This window comes from Myotis yumanensis, unplaced genomic scaffold (assembly GCF_028538775.1).
Source record: "Myotis yumanensis isolate MYYU_CA2020_CCGP unplaced genomic scaffold, mMyoYum1.0.hap1 SCAF_11, whole genome shotgun sequence".
NCBI classification, from domain to species: Eukaryota; Metazoa; Chordata; class Mammalia; order Chiroptera; family Vespertilionidae; genus Myotis; species Myotis yumanensis.
Window position 1 is genome coordinate 19,159,503 of NW_027223762.1, and position 18,349 is coordinate 19,177,851.

An 18,349-nucleotide genomic window follows, 5' to 3' on the forward strand; every position below is an offset into this window, starting at 1 on the left:
GGTGTCAGAATGTACTGGTAGTGTTGTACCCTTACCCAGCAAGTGTTTGCCTGCCTGTGTCTTCAGTGCCTGCTCAGATCTGCCCTGTACTCAACAGCCATGGCTCCAGGAGCTCCAAAGCCATTGCTCGTTTATAGAGAAAGGGAGTAAAAGCAAATACTCTGGCCCTTTCTTCTCAGTCTGCAGATGATTTCCAAGTAATTTAGGTCAATATTACTTCAGAGCCTAACAGCCACATCTTTGGAAGAGTCCAGCTGTCGAAGTGGCCACATACCATGTACGCAGTGTAGAGGTCAGTTAAAATTGTCTTAAAAAAGGATGAAAATGAGCTTTTAGTCATGGCTACAGCGGATGCCAGATTTTTTAAAGGATTTGCAAGTTAGCCATTAGTTAATTAATAGTTAATGTCAAGAAGCACAGAGAAATTCACAAACCTGGAGACACACAGAGGTTGTTTATGAGAAGAGCAGTTAAAAAAGAAAAAACTAAGCTGAGTTCGTGGACTTTGAAAACTAGACAGGGCGATTTTGGCATTTGTTTCAGAAATGGGAACGCATCTGGTGAAGATTTCTGTGGTCCTTGGGGCTGGTGGTGACATCAAAGCTTTCCCATTTCCAGGTAAACATTAAATAGTTGCATGTTAGAACCGTCAAATATGACATGTTGGGTTTTGGAGAGATCAGATGTAGCCAAGGGGAAATGTGAGGTAGAGATTGCAAGTTTTGACTAATGACTTTCTGATGAGAAACTGCCACGTTAGGGGAACAATTTAGGAAAAAACATCAGCCACATTCAAATCTTGCTTCCTACTTCCTGCCCCTAAAACTTAATAGGCATTCCCTAGTCTTCTGGATAATAGACGATATGGGGGAAAGAATGAAATGGTCCATATCTTCCTAACATTTTGGACACAACTGTACTTGTCAGGGATGACTTGAATTGGAGGCAGGTGGGAGTTCTGAGAGGCGAGAGAAGGCCAGGAGTTCTACTAGTAGGTGGGCTTGTGGAGGCTGTTTCAAGGGAGAATTCCAAGGGGGCTCCTTGGAAAGGAAGAGGACTTTCACCCCACCCAGATACCATCTTATCTGATGACTGCCCAGAGGCACTTGGGTTGAGTAGTTTTTCTTCTATGCATTGGGATGTAGTAGGAAAGTGCTCCTTACAGACCAGAGGTAGAAAGCATGCTGGGCATCTGTGGCTTCATCTGTAATACCAACTATCAGGGTGAAAAGTAAAAATATCTAGTCAGTCATCAGGTTTCCAGACATTAGGATTTTATTCTTTGTGTGGATCTAACTTCCTTCCTTTAATAAAGTAAAAAGGATGTTTAAATTCTGCCCAGTAATTTCAGTAAATGATAGTCATAATGAGCTTATCTAATAACAACAATGTGGACTCATAGTATACCGATGGCAGGGAAAGGACTTACTCTTCTCTGTGGGTAGTGGAAGCATGCCTGACTCTGCCTCCACATATGGAGAATTTCTTTAGTTGTGTAGGAGCTTTGGACAAAGAACTTCATGTCTAACATCACTTTCATACATCCTACATGAGGTCTTTAAGATACTGGTTTCTAGTCGTTGGGATAGTTTTACCTATTCTAGCTCAGAGTTTAAGCTAGCCAAAGGGCCCCAGCCTAGCTTATCAGAGGTTTTCCAGAAAGCCTCCTCCCTCCAGGGACTTCTGACATGAACAAACTGGAGAAGGTGCAGAGCTGGAATGGATTACCCAACTGGCTTAACCAAGATAAAGGAAGAATGCACCCTGGACTGGGGACTCAATTGGACTGATCTGAGTTGTTGACTATTGATTGGGCTTGGTCTCCTTCGTGGTGGTTGAGATTACAGAATCTCCTTAATCTGATTACTGTACCAATTTCTGCATTCTACCAAATGTAGCATATATGTGTGGTTGGTTTCAATAAATCTTTTATTCAAAAATGAAAACCAGTAAAAGCAAGAGTTTGTAATGTAATGCCCAAGTTCAGTAAAGACCCTTGATAACCTTGGTTGAGAACAATGAATTCCATCCATTTTAATTTAAGGGCCTTACTTGTTTGTGGAGTAGTTACTTGGTTAAATAAAAAAATAGGATTTCTTTAATTTTCTGAGCTTAGTTCCCCTTTTACAGTGTTATTACACAATATCTTACACTGACATACACAGTTGTTACAATTGTCCCCATAAAGCATTAGAAAGATATTCTCTTTATATTCCCTGCAAATCTTAGTTACACATGTCCTGAGTCATGAATTCAGGGGAAGTAAATATTATTCCAGGTCTAGGAGGTAACTGTTTTACAAATGCAAAACAATTTGGATAGATAAAATATTTGAGAACAATTAAAACCAAATCAACCTGTACTTTATCTGTGTGCTGAGATTTTAGGTCCAGTGGATCAGAATACAGGGAAAAAACTAATGAGAATCCCTCAATGGATCCTTCACCCACCAAACAAGATTTCTTCAGAAACCGACTTGCTCTTGCAAATGACCTTGACCAAGGAACAGCTGTGTAAAACATACTTAAAGTTGTATTGTCAAGTGGTAAGATGAGGATCAAAAGCTTGTATATATATTTGTGTAGGAAAATATATATATTGGTGTATAAATCCCTGAGGAAAACTAATATAAATACTTACATATGAAACTAAATCAACATAAAAACAAGACATTGAAGAGATGAAGATTAGTCTATGGTTGAGAACTGGCTTTTTGAACCTCAACACTTGGGAAAAGGGAAACGAAGACTTTTCACAGTATTACAAAAAAACACAATAAATGTGGAGGAAAATAAACGTTTGTAAGATCAAAACTTCCACCTTGAAGTCATTGTCCTAGTGTGATATTAGCTTGTTCACATTTAACATGGATATGCATTTTATGCTTCCTAGACATTTGGCTTATAATTCACCCCAGTTCTTAGACTCTAAGGCAGTACCTAACATTCCTTAAGGCAAAGGAATCAATTAACAGAATTTATTTTACATGGTGCAATTCTTGGGTTGTGGAGATTTTATACCATGATACAAAAGACACATTGATCTCCAAACAGGAAGAGAACCTTATGAGTAGTATTTCTCATGTTCTATGGTTATGAAAATCAGTAGATAGAGGGAACAATGATTTCTTTAGAAAGTTGGAGGCTAAAAAAACATTGTGTGTGTGTGTGTGTGTGTGTGTGTGTGTGTGTGTGTTTTGCTACAGATGGGAACAGTCCAGAGTCTGTTTTATTGAGCAATCAGGACTGAGATCCCCTAGTGATCTTGAGTGCTACACACACCCTCATGACCAGATGCATTGGGGGGAAAAGCACCGACTGAGCCACATCCTCTTAAAAGTTTCCTTCGCCCTGGAAGGAAGGTGGCAACACATCGATGCGTTAATGGCTCACATATGAGCCATGAAAACTTAGGGCTGGCAGTACCTTATCCTGTTTTCCTGAAGTAAGTTATAAAGAAACAGAGTTTTTAAAGCTCAGACAAGAATCTTTGCAATGAGGCTTGCTTGGATGAGGGGTAATAAAATGTGCTCTGTTTCTACATGGATATGTCTAAGAAGGCCTATGTCCTTGACATGCCCCAAATATCAGAATCATAATAGAAAAAAAAAAATTAGGTTTAAACAATTAGTGTCCATTTCCAGGCTATTGTCTATAATAAATTAGGGGCATTTGGTTACTGTTTATTCAAAATCTTGGCACCCACACTTATTTCTTGGAGAATATTCCTCTAGTAATGCACTGTTTGATCAAATGGGGAAGTTTCACTTTTAAGTGTTACAAGTTTTCTTCTACTTGTCTGGTGACTTACTTAGGAATGCATTCCTTAGCATTTTGAACAATAGGTGGTCTGGAACACGTAGGATTGGCTGCCAAGTTTGGGGGGTTTCCAATATTTAAGTTTAAGTAAGTCAAACTGTCCATTTTCCCAAAATTAATGAACTCCTTTGAAATTAGATTTATCTCTATTATCTGGCCAAAGAAGTTTTGGTGACAGTGCTTGAAGAAATTGTTGTGTGAAACTAGAGTGAATTTTTACACATTATAAGAACATGAGGATGTGATTTAGGTATGACTGAAAATATTATTTTGGGAAGTTGTCAGACATTCAAAGTAGTTAAATTTTTTGTGCCTAACACAAGTAACTTATTTTCCAAAATTAATGGTTTTTTTTGAAGAGCTTAGTGCATAATCTTGGATAAGTCATCAAAACCAGTTTGTTAACTATAAAATAGTGATTTTTATCCCTCCTTCTTGCCTCATTTCCTGAGACATAGTAACATTAACTGCTCTTAATTATCAGCAAGAAAATGAATTGTGTTGTTTCTTTCTCGTGTATATAAACCCATTCATCTAAAGATAGTGAGATCTACTGTAAAAGTCTGTGGCTGGATACCATCTGTGTTTCTAAGTGGGTTGTTTCCACTTACCACTGGATACATCCCATTTCCTCATTATCACATATTCCTTTTCAACCAGGGAAGACCCTTCAGCATACAAACATGCTCCTATTTCTCCAATTTTTAAAGGAAAATAAATCTCTTGACAGTTCTCTGCTTTCTTTTATAGTAAAACTTGAAAGAAGAAACTGCTCCAGTTCCTCTCCTCCCGTTTTTTATTAAATTCAGTTGGGCCCATGCCAGCCCTCACTGCTCATCACTTCACCTTGCTAAAGGAATGGTCCATTCTCAGACATCTTACTCTCCCTATCAAATGGCATTTGACATCCTGATCACTCCCTCCTTCTGAAAGTTCTTCATTAGACCTCAAGGACACAACATATTCATGCCTCCTGTTCATCTTTTTCCATTGGCATTTCCTTCTTGGTCCCAAGTCTCTCCTTTGCTTAAATCTCTTCTTTTTCCAGTCTGCTGGTTTTAAAATAGGACATTTATGAAAGTGATTTCCAATTTTATAGCTCCAGCCCAAAACTCTCTCCTAAACTCCAGACTTATATCTTCGACTGCATCCTTGGCATCTCTCAGATGTCTAATGTACTTACTGAACTTAACATGTCCAAGCCTGCTTCAACCATATATTCCCCACCTCAGTTAATGGTAACTTTGTCCTTCCAAGGCCAAAAACATTGATGTCATCCTTGACATTTCTATTTCTTACAGCCAACTTCTGTTCTATCACCAAATTGGCTGTCTTCCAAATGTGTCCAGACTCCAGCCTCTTTTTCTTTTCTTTTTTCTTTTTTTCAGAGTTTGACCTCTTCTCACCACCTCCACTTCGGTCACATTGGCCAAACTGCCTTCTATTGGGCTAACTTCCTTATTCCCACCCGTTTTTTATTTTTATTTTTTTATTGATTTCAGAGAGGAAGGGAGAGAGAGATAGAAACATCAATAATGACAGAATCATCAATTGACTGCCTCCTACACGCCTCCCACTGAGGATCGAGCCTGCAACCCAGGCATGTTTCCTGACCGGGAATCAAACCACGACCTCCAGGTTCATAGGTCGATGCTCAACCACTGAGCCACACCAGTAGGGCCTTATTCCCACTCTTAACCCCTAATTATTCTCAACATAGCAGCCAGAGTAATCCTGTTAAAATGTAAATCAGATCATGTCATGCCTCTGTTCAAACCCTCATAGGGTTCTATTTTTCTCAAACAGAAGCCAAAGTCATTACAAGTGATCTGGACCACATTAAACCTCTAATGGCATTTTCTATTTCACCTACATTCACTCCTCTCCAGATACAAGCAGCCATACCAAGTATGCTCCTGCCTGTGAGATTTTGAATTGACTGTTCCCTGGGACTTGGTATATTCTTTTCCCAGATACTTGCCATGTCTCATTCTTTCACCTCCTTCAAATCTTCACTCATCGGTCACCTTGTCCATGAGGCTGACTCTGGTCATCCCCTTTAAATTTCACCTCCTGTCCCCTACATTCCCAGCCACCTTGTCCTTGTTCATAGTAGTTGCAACATTCTAATGTATAACATACCTATTTACTTTTATTACCTATTGTCTACATCAGTGATTCCCAAAGTGGGTGCTACCGCCCCCCGGTGGGCGCTGCAGCGATCCAGGGGGGCGGTGATGGCCACAGGTGCATTTTGGGGCGATGAGTAACTGCTATTAAAATTTAAAAAAAATTAATTTCCAGGGGCTGAGTAATATTTTTTCTGGAAAGGGGGCGGTAGGCCAAATAAGTTTGGGAGCCACTGGTCCACATCTTTTCACTACTATTAATCCCACGATGGTATGATTTTTTGTCTGTTCTATTCTGTGCCAACATCGGAACTGTACCTGGAACAATAAATACTTGCTGAAAGTTGAATAATCAGATGGTCCCTTATGAAATGCTTATAACTAAGGTCACGCAAACCAATTTAAGTGGCAATAAACATTAAAGGAAGCTGTAAAGAATCAAACTATGGGGAATTCAGGATGAACCATCAACCTCTTAAAAGATATCTAATAGCAGGCAAATTTTGAAAATATGTCCCTTTCAACTTCACTTACCATTTAATGTGCAACTACTCTGTAAAAGGCACTGGACTTTACACATATCATAGCAGGTCCTTGAATAATAGTGTTTCGTGAATGTTGTTTCATTATAACATTGATGAATACTCTAGGAACTTTACTCTTGTTTATATCAAATAACCCGTGGTTAAATTGGTTTCATTATGTCAATTTGCTTAAAGTTGCAGAACTTATTGGTGACTTTATTGAGAATTAGTGTACCTTTAAACCCCACAATAGTCACCAATAGTAGAGTAGATCTATTAACCTCATGCATTGATAAAGAACAGAGACTCATTTAATAACTTCTCCAAAGTCACACATCTAGTACGTAATAGAACCAGAGTGTGAACACAGATGTGTGTTTTCAAGGCACTTACTTATTGTACTCTTGTATCACAATGATTCTTCCTTTTCTTTTTTTTTTTTTAAATATATTTTATTGACTTTCCATAGAGAGGAAGGGAGAGAGATAGTTAGAAACATCGATCAGCTGCCTCCTGCACATCTCCCACTGGGGATGTGCCCGCAACCCAGGTACATGCCCTTGACCGGAATAGAACCTGGGACCCCTGAGTCCGCAGGCCGACGCTCTATCCACTGAGCCAAACCGGTTTTGGCTCTTCCTTTTCTTGATGAATCATGAAGGTAGAGAAACCAACTTCTGAAAATGACTATAGTGTTTTTCTTGCCTTCAGTGAAAATCAACATTCCTAAAATGTTAGAATGGGCATAAACTGCTTTTTTGGTTTTACTCAATCAAAGCTCTCCTTCCCTCTGGAAACCATGTGCATCTATCTGCAAAAAGGCGGTTCAGCTGTGGGCTGTGCCTTAGGTACTTAAGCGCCCTGAATCTGTGATGAGCTAACATGATTAAATAGAAAAGCAAACCACCTGGTTAAAACTCAAAGAAAGTGACGTTATAAGAGCCAATTCAGAATTGTTTGACTAATATCAATATTAAAGTTATTTTCCTATAGCTATTGATTACCTAAATTATATACTCAATAATACATACTTGGATTTCACAGTGGCCTACAAGTGAAATTTGGTCTTTAAACTGGGGGCGGGGCACAGGACCACTAATAAATTTTAGCTGTTTCTGAAAGCATTCCTCCAAATACTAGGAATCAAAGTTGAGTCGGTGGTCTCAGTCATTAACTGCCACTTGATGTTGGCTAAATCATCTCAGCTCCAGGCCTCCCTTGCTTCAATTTTTAAATAAGGATATTGGATCTCTAAGGGTTCATCAGTTTTTACATTGTCTAGTTCATCATGAATAACTGCACATTTGCATAATTCTTTACAGTGTGCAACTGTGAACTGTACCTTTCCATGCCACGCCTAGACAGAACTGCTAAATGTCAGGCTGCCGTGTTCCAGCAGGTCTCAGCAAAACTTGCCGATCGAGGAACTGTGATATCATAGAACTTTTATGGGCTACAAATGCCTTAGGCATCTGAAACTTCATCCAGGTGACACCCAAGATCACTAAAGTACTAATTTTCATCTCAAGGGCCTCCCACTCACTACAATCACAGGGCTTGATGCAGAAGGAAATACTGAACTTCTTTTATAATATTGTGATAACAGGAATAAGCACCCCCAAGGCAAGGCCATGATAAAGAGCAAACTATTTCTCTGTGGCAAGTATGAGCTAAAATGAAAGACACTAATGACATTAAAAATAGTGTCCTCTAAGATACCAGTAAATACATGCAAAAATAATACACTGTGGGCTATGTAAGGCATTTTTCTTTATTATTTTTCAGTTTATCTTAGTAATGCCAGAAAAATAACAGCCATTATTTTCACTTTAAATGCAAACCAAATACTGCTGCACATAGAGTACAAAGATTACCTACGAACATAGTTAGGTACAAAGGCCATATTAGATGTATAGACCACACTTTGTTTTTACATTAAAGTAAGACTGACAGCAATTTTTCGACAATTATTTTAGCAAATACTGTGCTACTAAACAAAGGCAAATACACGCATATATACATAAACATGTTTTAACTAAAGTTATACATGTCACTTTGACAAACAAAGGCTTCTTCTCTGGTATTTCACCAGATATTTGCACCCCAAAGTCCCCTGCCCTGATCCCGCCCCCAAATGCTGACTTGATCTGAAGAAAAAAATTAGAGATGTTCTTAATTAAAGGCACATTTGGCAGCTACTGAAAGTGGCATGCATCTCGCACAGGTGCGCGCTCCCTAAAGCCACACATGTGACTTCCACCGTTATGCATCTTGTTTCTTTGAGTGGTAGTCCAATATGATCCACCTTTAGCTAACTTGCTTCATAATTTTGCAGCAATCGGCTACTTAATGCACTATTTTCATTAAAGGCAAAAGGGAAATTTACTCACAGTCGACAAAAAATGCACTTTACGGTGTCAAAAATGGAAAATAAGGCATGAAATTTACAAAACAAGTTACAAGTGCTTTTGTTGTTTAGATTTATCATATAGACCTCATGCTTCTTAACTAGAGCTCAAAACATTGTATTGGCTCATGTATAAAGGATTATGAAATGACTTTAAAAGCTAGTAATGAGATGTTTCAAAAGAAAAATATTAAGTAAACTAAGTCATCATTTTCCCTTATAGTTTTACTGCATAAGTCTTTCAGCCAAACTGATACTAGCCTTGTGATGTTTATCTTACTGGTAAAGATTAATATGCAACACAACAGGACCTGCACTTGTATAACAAACAATATAGGTTAAAAGAACAAGTTAATCTACCCATAGCAGCAGAATACCAAGAAATAAATGGTTAAATTTGTTTCATTCTAAATCTGGAGGGAAAAAAAGGTTTTTCTCAATATTATGTACACTAATAAGTTGGGACACCCCTCCCTCCATTTCTCATTTTGTTGAGCCATTTAAAACTGAATTTAAGCTGTCATTAAAAGACAAACAATGAAATACATGACTAAAGTAAGCTAAACTTGAGAATTAAGACAAGAGCATGATCATAGATACCAACTAACTTTTGGTTTGCTTAATTTTTGATTTGTGGGAAAAAACATTAAGAATTTAGAACTGTAATTTAGCCTCCATCTAAAATAGTACTTGTTTACTAGACTGTTGTTGATTGTAGTATAATTCATGTGGCATGCTCTTTGCTAATTTCAGATCCAGTAAAGCAAAACATTCTTGAGTTGTTAGAGCACAGTAACTTGCTAAATACATATTTTGATACCCAACAACCTTTAATTAAACAAACTTTTAATGTTTGTATATTTCCTGGTAATTTGTACTCTTAAAATACATTGAAGACTGGGAAGAGTAAATAACCTTTGAATAAATTTAGAAACATGTACTTATCTGTTCCTGCTTTTAAAAGTGCTTAGATATATGAAAAGGCTCCCTTTCTGTTATATTAGTTATTAGCCTACTTAAATAAATTCAACCTAGGAACATTTTCATTGTGTGATCCAAAGATAATGAAACATCTAAGAACATTTCTATTTCTAAAAGATATGTTCCATATTTTGAAACCTGGTTTTGAAAGTCATGCTGCTTGACTGTCTTATAATGTCCTGGATTCAAAAGCAGAATTTTTTGGTGATGCATTTATCTTCTCAGCCACTTCTTGTCCCTAAGTACATTTTAGTTACTACAGACAATAAATTTGTCAGCTAGTTAATGTTGCAAAAGTGAAGGCAAGGATATGGTTTTCTCACCACCATTTAAGGGTATCCAATTGGAATTTTTCTAATTAGTTACCACTGCAGAAAATATTTTTACCCAGATGTCACATTTCAAAGTAAAGAAGTATCCCTCTCGCCACAATGCACACAAAGCCAATGCAGTGGTCTCCTAAAACCACCGGTTCTAGAATGGTTCCCTCTTTGCAAAGTATGAATAGAGCGCTAAATCTTGATTTTTTCCCCCTCTTTATACGATCAGGCAGATTGAAAACCCTTATTGAAGGTGAACATACTGGCCAGATACAGAATGGGCTCCAATGTGACTCTTCTCAGGTTCTCATTTGGAGTTGGGGTGGGGTGATTAAAAAGAGTAATGATCAATAAGACATAAAAAGGGAAATCCTAGGGACAATGAGGCTGGTCTAATAAAAACTCATGGGAGATTCTGGAATGTGTATTATGATTAATCTTAGCAGCACTAGTAAGTAGGCTTAGATAAATACTTATTGAATGAATGGTCTTACAGACACTGTGCATACAACAGTGGATTTGAAATTAATTTTTGGGAGACTATTAAAAGGCTACCTACCATAATAGGAATGGTGCAGATATTAAACAAAGATTCAACTCTAACAAATAAGCATATGCTAGGATGGATTGCTTAATGATGATGCAATCAACATTCTGGTCTTAAAGGACTATATACTGTACTATTGTAATGTACACTTAATGCTCTAATACATGTCACAGGAAATTATTAAAGTATTGGGTTTTCACCATAATGCAGCACTTCTAAAATGTCTCTAATGGCATGGTTAACAGAATTGCTGACATGTTGCTTCATTATTCAGATACATGCTGATACTGATGAACTGATGACTCTCTAAGGATGGAACACTGCACATTTCACAGACATTATAGTGGAGATTAAAAAAACTTTTTCTCTTCAGCAAGTTGCATGCATTTCAGTCACAGTATTTGTTAGACTCAGATCAGTACATAGGCTTAATGAATAATCCATATTATGATTTTAACGATGAAGGCAGATGTTCTCTTAAGAATAGTTCTGATAGAGCGAAGACCTCAAGCAAGGTAGAATGTTTAATATAAACTTTAACAAACTGTATACATGTTGCCTAGGAAATTAAAAAACTTACAAAGTTCTGCTTGAAAGATACCCATCCTATTCTAACCAAATACTATCCTATATGCCAAACTGTAACTTCAGATCATCCTTTAAGATGAATACATACATCCAGAACTAGAAACCAAGGCATACCACAATGCGTGCTTTTATGCTTAGTGTTTGTGTGTGTGTTTCAACTGAAAGAAATAAGAATCAACCATTTTATCCATATAATAATTTAATATATGCCAGTCAACAAGGTATTTGTATCTTTATTTAATTAAATTAAAACAGACCTGCCAAGTTTATTATATAACATTCACTATATACACATGATTTAGGCAATGCAAGGTAATTCTAGATATGCTGATAGTTACTCAACTATTAGTAAAACATGAATGGTGTCAGTGATGCCCAGCAAGTACTAAGTGCTTCTTTTCACACTGGGTGACTGCATTTCCACAGTACGGTTAGAGGGTCAGCTACGAGCCATGATGTGGATTACCAGTAAACTTTTGTGGGAGAAGGGGGGAAAAATGACAACCTAGCATAGATTAACAGTCTCCTAAATGTAAATTATATACTTGACAGTTACATTTTTTTAGTAAGTTCTTCTGTCATGTTAATGACACAAAAATTCTCGTTTGAAGGCAACACCACCACGTTTTGTTTGTATCGGGAGGATGGGTGGGATAGACTCTTAAAATTGGTATAATTATTCTTAAAAAATAAAGTACCTCTTTGGTGAAGCCTTGGTACCCATTCAAATCATTCACTGTAATGATCTGTAAACAGGACTGTAGTACATGCTGGGCCTTGATTCCAACAAGGTCAGGCACCACAGCCTTTCCTCAGTCCTTTGAATGATTTTAAAGAAAATATTTTAAAGTCGGACAAGTAAAAGCAAAAGAAAACAAAGGGTTATATGAAGATCCCTGTTAAGTTTTTTTTAAAAAAGTGCATAATATTTTGAATGATAAAAACTGTCATAATGTGGGCCTGCTGGACACGAGACTGTTTTTCCATCCCTTTAATGATAAAGATCACTTCACAAAAACAGGGCTCCAACCCACTGGCTGGGAAAAGTCCCTTTAATTGGGTATCAGGTGCAAACAGCTGTCCAATTCCTCTAGATCAGTCTTTCCATGTTCGTCTAGGTTAAAATTCATTGTCTTATACTGCATCTTGAAGTAGAGTCGTTAGTGTTTGGAGTTCTCATTTTAACTCCTCAGTGCTGGCACATTCAGTGCATCCATTGCCAGCAATGGATTTGGGGACAGGGAAATGTACATCCAGTACAGGGGAACTCAGGAAGAATGGGCGTTCTCCAACAGTGGTGGTCCGTCTCTGTGCATGGATGGGTGTGTGTGCTCCCTTTTGTAAGTTTTTGGAGGGAGTTTAGGGATATGTTGAGAAGTGCTTTGCCGTGGAGGAACAGGTGGCCCAGCAATGGAATGAAGGTCCACTTCTTGTGTCAATGGTGGTGATGGCAGATGTCTCCTCGTGCCATGAGGAGAAGGTGTTTGAGGAGGAGGTGGTGTAAAGGGGGAAGGGCTGTTTGGAAAGAAGGCATTGCTGTGATCACTTTTTTTGCCCAAAGGGGGAGGTTGGAGATGTAGTGGTGAGCTTGAGAAAACATCAGGTGTCCTCACAGGTTCTCGTGGTGGTAATAAGGGAGGGCTTTCAGGAGCATCTGATATGGAGGTCCGGTCTGATATTGAGTATCGTGGTGAATAGGCTTTTGATGTGGGCTGCCTAGGAGGAATTGCTGGGGGGCTGTCCAAATGCTTAGACATAATCTAAGACAAATGAAAAAAACAACAACATTTATTAGTAATTTCACATATGTAGTACCAAGAACATGTTTAAAGTTAAGTTGGGGTTTTCAAACATGCTATTGGAAGAGCCCTAGGTATGGATCAGGTAGTTCTTCATATGTTTTAAATGGGAATGTATGCCAATTCATTAAAAAAATTTTTTTCAATGTTTTACTTTAATTTTTTCAATTTTTGTTGTTTGCTACTGCTTACCTATCAGTCTAATATAAGATCTTTTCTTTTTTAACATAAGTTACCTGTTAATTTTATAATATTAACCCTACTATATTTATATTTCATGTTCTACAAAGAGTGTCTTGATTTATCCAGGTGCTCTGCCCTTTGGACACTTTGAGAACCAATGAATCAAGTTAACAGTTGGCAAAGACAGAAGTTTAAGTGGAAAAGTAGCTGTTATGAGTCTTTAAGGTCTCTTCCAACTCAGAATCTGCATGAAAATCCCACTTAAGAGCATGTCAGATTCACTATTAAAAGGGTTCAGATAGGTAACATTTAGCACTTAAAATGTGCTTTTATATAAAGCTTCAGACCTCTTTCCTTCTTTCTCTCTCTCTCTGTATTTTTAAGAGCTGCTTGAGACTATATTAGTCTTACTTTATAGATTAAATTTGTTTTTTCCTTGATAGTATCTATGACTTAGATTAACAAGGTTTTGATAATATACCAAAAAATTACTTTCAGAATAAAAGAAATACAGTGGGGCCTTGACTTACGAGTTTTTTGAGATACCAGCTGTCTCTCAGCAGATTTTTTGCATTGAGTTGACAGAGTAATTTGAGTTAACGAGCTCCTTAACGAGCTCGGTCTCGGAACAAATTAAACTCGTAAGTCAAGGCCCCACTGTAAACATAGTAAATCTGTATTTAATCCTTGTTTAAACTCCATGTAGCCCAAGTACTCTAATCCAGTAAGAACTAAACTACACATAGCAATTGAGGCTAATGTAACTGTAATGATCCCAGTTTCCAGGTCACAAGGTTTTCCACTTTACCTTAGATGGCGAAGATTCCACAGGGGCTGACTCTGGTCGTCTTCTTGGAGGAACAGGAGGGGGGACAGGCACTTCATCAGTGCCCTTGGTTAAGCTTATAGACGATACTGAAGCAGATCCTGTAGAATGTTAAAATTTTTAAAAAGGTCACAATTTTATTTCACCTATTAATCCTGAAAAGGCTTAGCTGGAAACTGCTTGTATTTATTAAAAGAAATGTACAGAAGTATCAAAAGCAGTTCAATAAACCAATACCCGATAGGATTCCTTTATTAAAGCAAACTGCTATAAAAGCATGCAGAAATATTTTTAGCAGAATTTTCAGAAAAAAAAGTTGCCTAACATATTCTGTTATTTTGCTTTTTGAACAAAATAATATCCCTACTGTTAATTTATAATTGGAATTTTTTAATTTGGGTCTGTCAAGTTTCTGGGAAAGATAGCAAACTATTAAAAACCCTTGGAATGATTATTTTTCTTAAGCTTTTGTGATGGGCTCCCCCCTACCCCCCCGCCAACTTTGTTAGTATAGAATTCTCCTACCCTTACTGGATAGTGCTTGGAATTAGTTCTGATCTTAACCACTCTCCCCAGCAATTCTCTCCAAGGATGCCAGGGAGAGAGAGAATCTAGTGTCTGCAGGAGCGGTCTCTCCTCATTTTCTTAGACATAGGCTCTCCTTGGTGAGTAAGAAAAATCAGGTTCATCATACTCTAATCTACAAGTTTTAATTGTGATGGACCTATTCAAGATGAGTGAAGCAGCCCTGATAATAAAAACAGAAATTACATTAGAAGCTACTGAACCTGATTTAAGAATAAGTTGATGAACTGGCACAAAAAAAGTAAGTAAAGCTTCTAATTGGAACCTATCTTACAGACATTTTGATGACAAGGGCATAATATAGGCATGTGAGTAATTACACTTTGAAAGATATCACTTATTAAGTTGTTAGGCGAGTTTATGAGCACTATAAAAAAGATATGAAAAATACTTAAACAATCATTCAAAATCATACAGGCAGGTTCTTTTTTCCTTTAAGCACTGACAGCTTTTATTTTGACAATTAAATGTTATAACAATATAGAATTTAAAAAGAGTACTTTGTGTATTGATATTAGTCAACCAAGTAACATTTTGATACCTACCTTTTTTTTTCTTATGAGACTATGTTATTTAGCTTATAATTAATATTCCTTGTACATATTTTGAAATCATTTGAATGAAGGACAGCAAAAGACATTAGCTTATTAGTTTAAAATTGATGGAATAATTTGGTAAATTATTAGTTTACTTTAAAATGAAAAGCAAATATCTACAATGGAACTTTATTTTGCTTAACAGTGATGAATAGGCCATATAATTTAAGTAGTTACAATTATAAGATAGTTCTTCTAAAGTCAAATAACAGTTATTTGCAATCTGTGCTGTCGCCAGGCTAAGTGTGTTTTGTGGTTTAGAAATTGCACATAGCTGCCAGCATTCCCATATGCGCATGCATGCTCTTGCTTTTTTATCAAGTTGAGCATTAAATAATTGAAACTCTACAGTTGGAAAAGAGAAATGGTTAAATGTGGAAGCCATCCATATAATACTGTTCTTTTAAAAGAGAAAAAGGTTTTATAAAAGCATAAAAAGTCTGTAAGTTTAAGCAAATCATTTATAATCAAAAGATAGCACAAGTGAAGGCCTCACTTCTAAGATGTTGCAAGCAAGGTGTACCAACACTATCAGACTCAAAAAGAGTTTCAGCAGGAAAGGTTACACTTGGTTTAATTTTTAAAGCCAAAGCGAGAATTGAGTCTTAAACCAAATATACTAACTTGGGCCATGGGACAGTGTAACTTGGATAAAGACGGTATCGCTGCCTGTGAAAGGAAACAAGAAAAAGTAGTTTTTTTTCATTGATATAGTCAACTCAATTGTAAAAATTTAGGATAAAAATGTTACTTCTGTCATTCTTGTTTAAAGAACGGTATAATAGTAAAAGCTCATTACTACTTACTTTTGAGGAAAATAAAGAATTAAATTGAATTGATATCATATTGGGAATTTTGAATATTCCTTTTATATTCACTACTTGATGTCAATAATTAAATTAAAAGCATTCATAAGAAAACTAAAATATGCTATATTAGTGGAAGACTTAAAATAGGTATAAACCCAATTTGAGCAAAGAATTTGCTGGACATACAGAAATATGTTATGTAAGATTTTGAAAACTCAAATTTGTAAAATAAGTAGTAAATAATGAATTTCTGATATATAAATTATAAAATAAAAAGGAATTTCTTACTAATATTATTATATACTAGAGGCCTGGTGCACAAAAATTTGTGCACTCGGGGGGGCTCCCTCAGCCCGGCCTATGCCCTCTTGCAGTCTGGGACCCCTCGGAAGATGTCCACCTGCTGGCTTAGGCCCGCTCCCTGGGGGATCGGGCCCAAGCTGGCAGTCAGACATCCTTCTGGCAGCCCGGCAGCCCTCAGGGGATGTCCACTTACCAGCAGGGAGCAGACCTAAGCTGCAGTTGGACATCCTTAGTGCTGCTGAGGAGGCAGGAGAGGCTCCCGCCACCATCGCTGTGCTGGCAGCCATCAGCCAGGCTTGTGGCTGAGCAGAGCTCCCCCTGTGGGAGCACACTGACCACCAGGGGACAGCTCCTGCATTGAGCATCTGCCCCCTGGTGGTCAGTGTGTGTCATAGCGACCAGTCATTCCTAGTCGTTTTGCTGTTAGGGTCAATTTGCATATTACCCTTTTATTATATAGGATAGAAGCCTGGTGCACGGGTGGAGGCCGGCTGGTTTGCCCTGAAGGGTGTCCCGGATCAGGGTGGGAGTTCCGCTGGGGTGCCTGGCCAGCCTGGGTGAGGGGCTGATGGTGTTTGCAGCTGGTCACACCCTCTTCAGGGTGGGGGTCCCCACTGGGGTGCCTGGCCAGCCTGGGTGAGGGGCTGATGGCTGTTTGCAGCTGGTCACACCCCCTTCAGGGTGGGGGTCCCCCCTGGGGTGCCTGGCCAGCCTGGATGAGGGGCTGGTGGCTGTTTACAGGCTGGTCACACCCCCTTCAGGGTGAGGGTCCCCACTGGGGTGCCTGGCCAGCCTGGGTGAGGGGCTGATGGCTGTTTGCAGGCTGGTCAAGCCCCCCCCAGTAGGGACCCTCACCCCATGGAGGTTTGGCCAGCCTGGGTGAAGGGCTGATGGCTGTTTGCAGGCTGGCCACACCCCCTTTAGGGTGGGGGGTCCCCACTGGGGTGCCTGGCCAGTCTGGGTGAGGGGCTGAGGGCCGTTTTCAGGCTGGCCAAGCCCCCCGGTGACGGAAGCTCCCAGCCTCTCCTTTTTTTCTTTTTTTTTATTCTGGGATTTATTTACCTTCTATAATTGAAACTTTGTAGCCTTGAGTGGAGCTCAGAGCTGGCCAGGGTGGGCGGGAAGCTTGGCTTCCTCCATCGCCAGGGGCAATCCAAGCCTCATGCTCGCTCCAACTCCATGGCCATGGCCAGCTGAAAGCAGGTATCTGGGGTTTATTTATCTTCTATAATTGAAAATTTGTTGCCTTGAGTGGAGCTCAGAGCCAGCCGCGGTAGGTGGGAAGCTTGGCTTCCTCCATCACTGGGGCAACCGAGCCTCCTGCTCACTCCAGCTCTGTGGCTGCCGGCCGCCATCTTGGTTGGGTTAATTTGCATACAGTTGCTCTGATTGGCTGGTGGGCGTGGCTTAAGGAGTAGCGAAGGCACGGTCAATTTGCATGTTTGTCTCTTTTATTAGTGTAGATACCTTTGAAAATGTTCTTGGGGCATATATTCTCATCATAAAATAACTATAGCTTTCGGTATTACCAAACAAACTTGAAAGTGATATAACTTTTTCCCTTCTATATTTTTGAAGACTTTTAAAAAAAATCAATAAACATTTGTTGCTTAGATACATTTTATACAGGCAACTCACTGATAAATTTAGAATTTCTAATTTCAGCAATGTTAATTCTTTAAAGAAAAGAATTGAAAAATCATAAAAGCCAAGGCCCCAAGAGCAGTAAAGTAGAAAAAAACTGAGATAAGAGGTTAATCTATACTGGTTTTAAATCAATATAGTTGTTTAGTTTGGACCATTGCTTTTTAGTTTCTTTGGTCAGAACAAGGATAATTTTACGTTTCAGGTTCAGCTGGCTACACTATTAATTTGATTACTTCTATAGATACAATGGTCTTATTCCCCAGAAAGCCCCAATTTCAAATAATCAA

At 38.4% G+C, this 18,349-nt stretch overlaps 2 protein-coding genes across 9 annotated transcripts in view; one reads left to right on the forward strand and one right to left on the reverse strand.

Moving 5' to 3' along the window:
* The window catches only part of ARHGEF33 (Rho guanine nucleotide exchange factor 33), a 65,280-nt gene extending 62,467 nt beyond the window's left edge, over nt 1–2,813 (forward strand). For 3 of the 7 annotated variants that reach the window (XM_070429057.1, XM_070429063.1, XM_070429058.1), the window contains one exon: nt 2,388–2,813. In XM_070429057.1, the coding sequence (XP_070285158.1) occupies nt 2,388–2,517 (130 nt within the window). In that variant the 3' untranslated portion in view covers nt 2,518–2,813. Of the gene's footprint in view, nt 1–543; nt 1,980–2,380 lie in introns of those variants that run through there. The other 4 variants (XM_070429059.1, XM_070429062.1, XM_070429061.1 and 1 more) reach the window with 3 other exon arrangements.
* An 8,714-nt stretch (nt 2,814–11,527) lies between these two features.
* The window catches only part of SOS1 (SOS Ras/Rac guanine nucleotide exchange factor 1), a 105,558-nt gene continuing 98,736 nt past the window's right edge, over nt 11,528–18,349 (reverse strand). Inside the window, exons 21-23 of one of the 2 annotated variants that reach the window (XM_070429055.1) lie at nt 15,928–15,972; nt 14,105–14,223; nt 11,528–13,074 (exon numbers count right to left, since the gene is read on the reverse strand). In XM_070429055.1, coding sequence (XP_070285156.1) covers nt 12,583–13,074; nt 14,105–14,223; nt 15,928–15,972 — 656 coding nt within the window. In that variant the 3' untranslated portion in view covers nt 11,528–12,582. The remainder of the gene's footprint in view (nt 13,075–14,104; nt 14,224–15,927; nt 15,973–18,349) is intronic. The other variant, XM_070429056.1, reaches the window with a different exon arrangement.